Source organism: Pelodiscus sinensis, chromosome 8 (genome assembly GCF_052426305.1).
Source record: "Pelodiscus sinensis isolate ZL-2025 chromosome 8, ASM5242630v1, whole genome shotgun sequence".
NCBI classification, from domain to species: Eukaryota; Metazoa; Chordata; order Testudines; family Trionychidae; genus Pelodiscus; species Pelodiscus sinensis.
Window position 1 is genome coordinate 52,352,050 of NC_143059.1, and position 10,805 is coordinate 52,362,854.

Consider the following 10,805-nt stretch of genomic DNA (forward strand, 5'->3'; position numbering starts at 1 on the left):
CTTATTCATTAATATAAATTCTACTACACTTAATACATTAATAACCACCATACAGAAGATTCCAGATATGTTTAATACATTCTTAATGACTGATTTAAAAACTGAAAAAATGGTGTGTCTTCCCTTACTGTTTCCTGTGTTGTTTCCACTGAGCTCCTATTTTAGCCTTTTTGCTAGTACAGTCAGGATGTGCAAGGGGCTTGGTGATCTTCATCTTTTGTTGCACTGACATGAGCTGAAATGGGTGAACCTGAAATCTGGAAGAATTTTAGAATACTTTGTGGCTGTTTAATACATTTTCAATTACTAGACTTAAAAACTACCTGGCTACATACACTCTTTTGATGATCATAAAGATTTCCTGTTCTTTACCATAAACACAGTTGAATCAAAATTTTGCTTCAGTAAGTCTGGCCGTTTGCTTCAACCTAAATAAATATCGGATTAATATTAACAGGCACTGTGCAAAGTATTCTGAAATTCTTCTAGATTTCCAGTTCATCCATTCCAGCTTTGGCACATCCTAACAGTACTAGCAAAAAGGCAATAATAGAAGCTCAGTGGAAACAACACAGGAAACAGTAAGGAAAGACACACCTGTTGAAGAAATAGCAACTGTCAAAATGCCATTCCTTTAAGATTCTGATTGGCACAAACCAACAAAGAACAAAAAAAAGTGCAAATACAATTTTTCACACTCAGTACTGCAAATCTGCAACACAGCCTATGGGGGGAGGGGAGGGAAACACTTCTCAGAGCCTCCCATATTTTTGTTGTCTAGTAGCAGGCAGGATGGTCAACTTACATTTATATAGCTATTTTTATTCCAGTTTTTTGTACCTAGTATACTAAAATGGAGCCACAAGTTAAGGGAAACTGCTCATCCTCAAATAAAACCTATTAAAATTATATACAGAAACACATTAATCCTATTTAAGTAAAGTCAACTATAGGCAAAATTAGTTTTTGGATGACTATCTGAATACAGCTCATAAAGCATTAGATACCATATATTACTGATCAAGAAGGCTTCTTTTATCGGTTAGATTCTGCTTCTTTGGATAATAGAATGATTCTTGACTGCTACATTTTTACATCTTATATTAGATACCAAACACCTCTCTCTCACAAAAATTAAGGTCTGTTAGATTTCACCCATACTAACCTGATTAGAAGAACCTGGATCCTCTGATACTGAAGAAGGCATTTCAAAAGGAGCTGGCCAGGAAGCCCTTCCTGCCTCATCACTTTCATCAGGAGCTGGATCTTCATGATGTTGTTCTGCAGTGGAAGGAACTGGTTGAGCAGCTCCATCTCCATTAATGCTGACAAAGACAAATTCAAAAAGATTGAATTTGAAGTTATTACAATATTTAATACCTAGCTGAGAATTACTGCATTTATTAAGAGACAAATGCTGATTTAGTTATAAAACTACTTAGCACTATCCATCTTGTAAATCCATTTACTAGAGCAGAAAGATGGGTGTCCAGGATCTTATTAAAAATCCTTGAAAACTGTGTGTTTTTCTACAGAGAGCAGTACTATAATGTGTTTTGAGTTAATCATGCTTAGATATTAAGAGATTTTAAATAAGGAACTTATTTCTATCAGTGTTATATTCTTAAAGCTACATACACTCTGAATTTTGTTTTAAGATAAAGAGAATTTCATATCTAACTAATTTAATATAATGAATCAGAAAAAAGTAAGTGGGGTAAAAGTCACAAATAAAATTAATACAGTCAAACTACCTGTAATATAAAAACTTGGAAAGTATAGCTTTCTGGTACCAGTGTTCTTTACTCTTCTTCTTTCTTTGCCACTTCTGATCTATTAGTCTTTGATAGAATTCTTTTAGCCATGTCCAGTCCCCTGTCTAAGCAGCATAAATAAGCATGAAATTGCATGCAAACAAAATAATCTAAGTTAAACATTTAGCAGATACAATATACACATTCATCATGAAATGGCATAAAGTAAAAGATTCAGTTAAAAGATATAAGTTTTCACAACAGTGTCTTCACATCTGAATTCCAAGTCAAGTTATTCTTAACACATATTTCAGTGAAATCTGCTCTTCAAAATGGAATTGTAGTTTCATGCACTGTTAAAAAATTGAGTAACAGATTTGTAGAACTGTCCACCAATACCGAAGATATTAAATGAAAAGATGAGAGGAGGTCTTAAGCACATGTTCACAGTTAAAGAGATGTCTGACCTGAACTCGTAGTGCAACTTGTAGCTCTATAGCAAGTCGAGAGAATCCACAACAACTTGGTCGGGGTGGGCAATAATTTTTGATGGGAGGTCACTCCAAGAATTCGATAAGTGGTCAAGGACTGCACTCTTCCATGATATTAATGGTGAAGGGTCTGGGGTGGAGGTTGGGTGCAGAAGGGAGCAGAAGGGATCTGGGAGGTAGTTTAGGTGAAGGAGCAGACTGTGACCTGGAGAAGTGCGCTGAAGTTCAGGAGTTTGGGTTATGACCTTGGTTAGCAGGGGGCAGAGGACTGGGGTGTAGGAATTTGGGTTCTATACTAGGGCAGGGGACTGGGATACAGGAAAGGATGGAAGGGAAACCAGCCAAAGGGAGCTGCAAGATTGTGCTGGTGATGGGGGCAGCGTGCAAAGCCTCTCCACCGTTCCCCTCGGATTCGCAACTCTTCACAGATAAATAGGGCCCCACAGCTAGCTTTTGTAAGTGGCATGCAGGGGCAGGGCAGGCAGAGAACCTGACTGAGGCTCCCGCTGTGCCCACAGGCTGGATCCAGTGGCTTGGCAGGCTGGATCTGGTCCACAAGCTGTATTTTGCCCAGCCCCGAATAAGGCGCTTTGTGATGATAGTTTTGTCCTTGTATATAGTTCTCATCAATTTTGCTACATTTGCTATGCCTTTGTGCTGACAATATTGCACCTGAAATATACATGCCAGGTGGCCAAACGTATTAACAAAACAAATGGTTAACCTGAGATGATCTCATGAAGAGCTCCTGAATATCTAGCTCATCCAGTAAAAGGGTTCGTCCAATACGGTGCACTGCCATGCTCACATGTGACTTGCTGTATGGTATCTTCAGAAGTTTTTTAATGTTCTTGAAAAGTAAAAACACAGAAAAATAATGCAGTGTATTTGTAGGGAACATAAGAGAAGATTTAATAATTAGAGCATTCTTCAGAAATAAATACAACTTATGAGTGGGGGGGAGGGGAAGACAGCAACATTTGAGACAAGCCACTTTTTTTAAAATACAGGTTGGACATTCCTGGTCCAGCACTCTTGGAACCTGGGTGGTCCCAAACCACAGAGTTTACTGAACCAGGGGAAGTCAAGGCTCCTCTCTGGGCTGTGTGCATCCCCAGAACCTGGGCTTCATGCCCCGCTACTAGCCTCAATCTGGGGCTCCCAGGCTGGGATTCTACCCAGTGGCTGCCAGTCTCTCTCCACCAGGCTTCCCGGCCAAGCCAGGGCTTCCCACTGGCCCCACTGCTGCTGGAGTTCCAGACTGGGGCTGGGGATTCCCCTCACTGGCCCGCCACTGGCCCCACTTCCACCGGGGATCCCAGCTGAGGATTCTCCACACCTGCCACTGGCTCAGTTGCTGCCTGGGCTCCCAGCTGGGGTGGGGATTTCTCCCAACCGGCACCAGCCTTGCTGCCACCAGGGTTCCTGGCTGGGACTGGGGATTCATTTCAGCTGCTACAGGTACTCCCCAGCCTAGGGTTCCCCAAGGCTGTACTCCCCAGCCCATGACAGCCCAGCTGAGGTTCCCCAGCCCCTGCAAGACTCCCAGCTGACTTATGCTCTTCATGTCTGCGGCTCTTGTCCAGCAACATCTGTGGTCCTTCCTTCCAGACCACAGATGTTGCTGGACCAGAGAATTCCAGATTTCTGAGGTTCAACATGTACCTTCATTCAACCATTTCCTAAGTCTCCTGAACTAAGTATACTTAAACTAGGCTTTCTGAAAGCCTAGTTCTTATCTGACATTGATAAAAGGCACAATTTCTGATGGCAAAAAGACCTTTTTGTATCCCTGCTTCTGTTTCCCATCTTCTGTTTCTCTCCTCCTGGCTTTCCTTCTCTTCTTCCTGCTCCTCTGACCAAGCCTTGCAGCTTCTGATTTTAGCTATAATTCTGTTGTTCCCTCTGGGGAAGTACACCATGCTGCCCTCAATGGGTTATCAAGCACAAAAGATCAGAATTGCTTATTTATTAAATTAAATCACTGCCCACACAAATCTTTCTTCAAACTAGTACAGTTGAAGTGGATCATTAAGGCACTGGATTCTAATTTACTCTGCAAATGGAAGTTGTGATTGCTATTACAGTTTCACTGATAACCAAATGGGTTTCTTGGTCAGCCTTCATGGTTACACGCAACCCCCCTCTCCACACACTTATGCTTTTCTTATGTCAGGAACCCTAGTAGAGAGGGGCTGGTGGTGGCTGGGTGGAATCTCAGACTGAGGATGCTGACCCTGGGAACTAATTTTTCCAAATGTAGAATTATCTGGGAACCCCCAATTTTCTTTTCCTATACTCTTTGCTTCTTACCATTCCTCAATACTCTTCTGTCCATCTATATCTTTGGGTATATCTACACTTTAAATAAAAACCAGCAGCTATTTGTACTTTATTCATTCAGTTGTCATCATTTCCTTTAAACTATAAGCAAGCAACCTCAATTCCCTTTGACTTTCTTAAATAATTTAACTAAATAAGAGATCATTAAATAGAACAAAAATCACACAAAGTAGCACAAGCCATTTTCTTAATCAAGATACCATTGCAAAACTGAGAATTATTGAACTATAAACTGCACATACCTCAGAATCAGACACAACATCCACATCATTTCCAACTGAGTCAATAAAGTCGTATGCCATGCCAAAGCTGTTGAAAAACATTAGATATTTAAACCATTGCATTTTGACATTTACAGCATAACTATTTGTTCCTCAGATTACTAGGTGTGTCTTAAAGCAATGGCTCTCAACCAGGACTCCAGGGCTCTCAAGCAGGTTTCAGGGGGTCTGCGAAGCATGGCAGGCATTAGACTAGCTAAGGCCCAGGGCAGAAAACCAAAGTCCTGCTACAAAGGTCAGCAGTCCGCACCAAAACCCACTGCCTGGGGCTAAAGCCAAAGCCTGAGTAAATTCACTTTGTGGTGCCCTGTGGTGTGGGGCTCCAGGCAATTGCCCTGCTTACTACCCCCTAACACTGACCATGGCTTTTATATGCAGAAAAAAAGTTGTAGCACAGCTAGACCATTGAATTTTCATAGCATGGAAAGGGAGAGGGGTGGGTCTTAGAAAGAAAAAAGTTGAGAACACCCATCTTAAAGAAAACCCATTCTTTCATAAAAAGGAGACTGTAGCAGGCCATTACAAAGTACAATGGGATCTGAGCTTTAAACACTACAAAATAATTTTAAAAGTTATTAGTGGCTTCAAAGAAACAATCTTTAAATTGTTTTTGAAATTCAGTTTCAATCATTACAAAACAGTATATTTTAGAGAGATGAAGGCAACCATAAAAAATATTTTATATGTTTTGTAATAGAAAGGAGGCAAATTGCAATAAATGTAATAACTGTGTTTCATGATATGCTATTTGCCAGATGGGAATAAAAATTCATTTTCCAAGCATTTCTATTCTTTAAAGTAATGATTTCTGGCTAAACTGTTTAAGAGCTAGACCTCTTCCATCCCTTCATTTCCATTTAAGGTAATATCAAATATATTATTTTTAAAACTTCAATTAGTTATATGGAAGATTACTCAGCAACAAAACACCATCATTTTAAATGAACACAATATCCTTACTGTTTGCCTTATTTAAAACCTGTATTTCTCTAAGTTACCTGTATTTCAAAGAAAAAAAGTTTTCTGTATAGACCACTTTTTCAAATTAAGCTACATGGCACATTCATCTCAGCATGACTAGAGACATTCACATAGCCCTGAACTGGTGCTTTAACTAGAACATGGTGTTTCTCTTGGAAGTTTTTGCATTTCCATCTGTGAACAATTCCAAAATAAAAAAGGCACAAAGTAAAAACAGAAACTCCCCAACCTAACCAAAACACTTGTATTAATTCTGCCCACTATTTAATATTTTTTTAAAGTTTAGACACAAAATCCCCTGCTATGCACAGGCTCCATAAGAAGTACACACCACTTAAATCCTAATTTGGCGATTTAAGAGGTCTGAGCCTTGTTCATAGTATTGATTTTCATCTCACATGCTAATCTCGTTTGAGTGACTTCCATGCCTTCAACAGATTATCCCAGACTTGATTCTGGCAGTGTCACATGAAACACCCATTTTTTTCATTGCTGAATTTTCTTTGTCCAATTTCTAAAATATCAAACCACAATGTTTTCTTAATTATTTCCCTTGGGTATTTTCCACTTATTTTTATTTGTAAGACATACATTTATTGTAAGCATGACAAGAAAATGCCACTTTACAAAAACGTGTCCATTCTTATTCTTGAATTTCCAAACTGGAAGCTGATTCCTGACTAACAGTAATAAGGCTACAAAGTGGTTTCAGAATACTATTCCATTTCCTTATGTAATCAAAGAACAGAATTCCTATTACAGTAAACTTCCGATAATCTGGCACCTTTGGGCCCCAGGGGGTGCCGGATTATCAACTATGCCGGAGTATCAGGAGGTACTCCGGAAGGGGGGGCTGTGGGGATAAGGGGGAGGGAAGAGGGGTTGGCGGGAAACGGCGCGGCATGGGGCAAACCCTCCGCCATTATGCAGGGTGGCAGGGGAAGCCACGCGCAGCCACCAGCGAAAGGCCAGCTGGGGCTGCAAGTGGCAACGGCGACTTGGGGAAGCTGCGAAGCAGAGCAGCTGGGGTGCTGCTGGGTTGGTCCCGCAGCATCGCCCTTCACCCCCGTTCGGCACCCAGCATCAACCCAGCTGCTCTGCTTCGCAGCTTCCCTAAGTCCACTGCTTATCAGTTTCAGCAGCGGCGCAGACCAGAGCAGCTAGGGTACTGCCAGGTGCCGAGCAGGGGGGTGAGGGGCGGCACTGCGGGACCAACCCGGCAGCACCTCAGCTGCTCTGCGCCTCTTCTTCAAGTCCGTCACTGGTCAGTTTCAGCAGCGGCAACAGTGGACTTGGGGAAGCGGCGTGGAGCAGCTCCAATTGTCCGGCTGGCCGGAGCACTTCCAGGTTCCAGTTGGTGCCGGACTATCAGGAGTGCCAGACCACTGGATGCCGGACAATTGGAGTTTTACTGTACTATTCACTCAATCCATTCTGACCATCCAGTTGCAGGCCTGTAGTCAACATGGATTTTGATTGAGTTGCCAGCATACAAATCCAAAAATCTACCATTATAACTGGAATTCTTCCTCACCTTCTAAACAAGAGGGATGAAAGCGTACTGAATGAGAGAAGGTAAAGGAGAGTGAAAAGACAAAGAAAGGAGAGTAGAAAGGATAACAGAGAATAGAAGAATTTATAGTAATTTCAGTGTTTACCTTGAAAATGGTTTGCTTTTCTTACTGTTGCCAAGAATAGTTGTTCCCGCAGGGCCCAGCTTGGCGCTTTCACGTAACCAATTGGCAGGTGGAAGTTTCAAATCAGTCTTTTCTTGAAGACGGGAAAATGCTGCTTGTGGTGGGGCAGATGAGTATTTCACCACCGCACTGCTCTTTACTTCATTGCCTCCAAGAAATAACACTGATCCCTAGTTTGCACAACATAAATTAGAGTCCTTCATTCATAAACTAGTTTCTTTAAAAGTTAATGAACTAACAAGTGAAGTTTAATTCCATTAACGGACTATACTAGGAATACAATTAACAGGCCATTTCTACCCAACTTAATTAAGGCCTACCCCTGTAAAGACTTACATACGTTTAACTTCAGACATTGTGATAAATTCCACTGACTTAAGAATACTACAAAATCACGTGCTTTATACACTGTGAGGAACACTACTGAAGTCAGTAGAACTCACCTCTGAATCAGAGGCAGCAGCTCAGGGTGCCAGGCGGAAGCCAGTCTGTGAGGGGAGACAGTTAAAAAATCAGCTCCCCGCACAGATCGGCTGCCTGCGCCCCGCACTCCTGCTTCTGATACAGAGGCAGCAGCAAGGGGTGGCGGCAGCCCTTGTCCACAGAGGGGTCTGAGCTTCCTGTGGACAGAGGCTGCTCCATCCCCCCTGTCCGTCGGGAGCTCAGGCCTGCTGCAGACAGAGGCTGCTTCACAGCAACCTCCCATCATCATCCTCCAGCCTGCTGCTGCCTCGGATATAAAAATTCAATAGCCATGCCCCAAACCTGTGGTGAGCAACCTGTGGCTTATGGACCCTTGTCTGCCCCCTCACTGACGTGCCCCTTGTGCACTGGAGCCCCACACTTTCTACTTCTTCCCCTCCCTCCCAACATTTGCAGTGCGCCACAAATCCACTGATGCGCACTCTATCCCTGCTCCTCCTCCCTCCCATAGCTTGAACACCATGAATCAAAGGGAGGAGTAGGAAGCACAGGGCTCGAGTACACCAGTGCACGAGAAGCATGGGAAAAGGGGGCAGAAATGGAGTGCACAGGCCATGGGTCGAACCCAGTGGATCGAGGCCACAGGTTGTCCACCACTAGCAATCATGCAGCCCACTGAGATGAACAAAGGCCACTCATGCAGCCCACTCACTAATCTTAGTTACCCATCACCACCCCAAACTCTAGTTTTGGTTATTGCATTAAAATACCAAAGAAATATAAAGGAGTGCAGGATTTTTGGGTGGGAGAGAAAAAGAAAGAGGGAACATCAGCGCAGGGAGAAGGAAAACAGACAAGAAGGAGAAATAGAAATGGTTTGAAGGAGGAGAGAGAATTCAAGGCTATTCTAGTTTCTTTATTGAAAAGCATCTATTCTAAACAATGGCTCTGGAGAACTCTTGTTCTCCCCCCAGTTCAGGCACCACATCATTACATGGATCAATTTGACATACTAGGATCTCATCAGGATTCTAGGACTCAAGAAGGGTGAGGTAATCTCTTTTACTGGATCACCCTCTCTTGGTGAAAGAAACAACCTTTCAAGCTATAAAGAGCTCTTCCACAGGTCTGAAAAAGCCATTCAGTGTGTGACAGCTAAATACAAAGTTGATCAGATGTCAAACTGCTACACTTACCTACTGTACCTAAGGGGTTTCTCTAGAAGCCATTCCTATTGTGATAAAAGAGAAACTGAAGCTAGAAGTGTGATGTTATGAGCAGGAATGCAAAATTTCATAACTGGATAATTGCATGGACTTCAATTAGTTGATATGGGCACCTCTACCTCTGAAGTGTAACAACAGCCCCAGGACTGTTGCTACACTTCAATGGTTAAAGCGCTACGAGTAGCACAGAGTCAGCAGGGGAGTCCCCAGCTGACCCTAGGCTCCACATGGTGCTGCCACTTTGAAACACCGCAGGGAACATGGGTTGCACATGGCATTTCAAAGCGGCAGACTCCAGGTTCCACATGGCACCGCTGCTTTGAAGCATGCCCTCCTTCCGCCCCCTCTTTCTGATACAGGCAGCAAGAGAGGGGGAGCAACTAGTCATTCACATCCCTAGTCATGAGTTACACAGAAAGAGGGTGGCTGATGCACCCTCTCTTATAGTATATAGGAATCTTATTAATAATTGTCAGTGTTTAAGGAGGCCCCTTTATGTGTTTACACTGAAACCAGGTCACCTCTATGAAGCAGAATACAATGAAAAAATTTGAACTTAGTAGTAACCATTGTATTTACAAGGTGCAATACTGACAAGATAAAAATATGTCTATTTTATCAAAGTAGATTACACACACTACCTAATCCACAGGAAATATTCCTAGCAAGTCCACGGGAGCTGACCCATATTTGTTTCCCCTCTTCAAGATAGGGACAAGAAAACACAAGTGGTTAAACCTATTTCCTAAAATAAGAGCGTTCCAGTGCCAAGAAAGAATTAGAATGTGAGTGCGCCTGACATCCAGGACTGTGCTCAGATTATGCTCCTCTTCCCTACTTTGCAGTTTACCTTTGTACACATACCACTTATACCACGTGGTACAAGTTATCTGTCACTCAGGGATGTGAATAAGCCAGCTCTCTACTATCAGCATAGTGTGTCTTCACCAGAGGGGCTCGCGAGTCACAGCCACAATCAGCGGGGCTGCACCCCTTCTGGTGCAGACCCTCCCTAAGTGGCAGCCCACTCCATGGGTCAAAAGCAAGCCCCCGGGCTGGGCGAGACATTCACGTCAGAGCGCACTCCGTCTCTAACTGTAGGCATGAAAAGTTGAAGGCTAATGCGGGCCAGGCACCGAGACCCTGGGACACGGGCACCCTGTCAGTATGCGACTGAGCCCCGGCCAGTGCGAACAGGCGCAAAGCGGCGGGCGCGCTGGCAGCAGAAGGGGTAACGTTGGCGATACCCGCAGGGACAGCAGACACCCCGGCGTGTGAGGGGGGAGGAGCGGGCACCCCGGCTGCATGTCCCCGTGTGAGGGGGAGCGGCAACGGAGCCCACACGCGGCCGGGACGCCCGTTGCTGCAGCTCCACCGAACGGCTCGCAGCCCCGAGGGAGGGGGCGGTTACCTGCTTGAGCTCCTCCGAGTCTCCCTTCAGCGGGGCGAGCACCCCCGGGTCACCTCCCCCGGCGGGGCTCGCCTCGGCTGCGGCTCCCCGAGGCAGGGAGTCCCCGGTGCCCTCCATTGGCTCTGCCCCGGCAGCCACCCCCGACCCGGCGCAGGGGCACAGGCTCCGGCAGACAGAACCGGAAGGAGCGTGAGATCG

General features: G+C 44.2%; 1 protein-coding gene across 5 annotated transcripts in view; it reads right to left on the reverse strand.

Moving 5' to 3' along the window:
- Nucleotides 1-10,805, reverse strand: part of EDRF1 (erythroid differentiation regulatory factor 1) — a 57,875-nt gene extending 47,070 nt beyond the window's left edge. For 2 of the 5 annotated variants that reach the window (XM_075935281.2, XM_075935280.2), the window contains exons 1-6: nt 10,608-10,805; nt 7,509-7,717; nt 4,831-4,897; nt 2,970-3,095; nt 1,755-1,879; nt 1,166-1,325 (exon numbers count right to left, since the gene is read on the reverse strand). In XM_075935281.2, coding sequence (XP_075791396.2) covers nt 1,166-1,325; nt 1,755-1,879; nt 2,970-3,095; nt 4,831-4,897; nt 7,509-7,717; nt 10,608-10,724 — 804 coding nt within the window. In that variant the 5' untranslated portion in view covers nt 10,725-10,805. Of the gene's footprint in view, nt 1-1,165; nt 1,326-1,754; nt 1,880-2,969; nt 3,096-4,830; nt 4,898-7,508; nt 7,718-7,990; nt 8,036-9,166; nt 9,202-10,607 lie in introns of all 5 variants that reach the window. The other 3 variants (XM_075935282.2, XM_089780183.1, XM_075935283.2) reach the window with 3 other exon arrangements.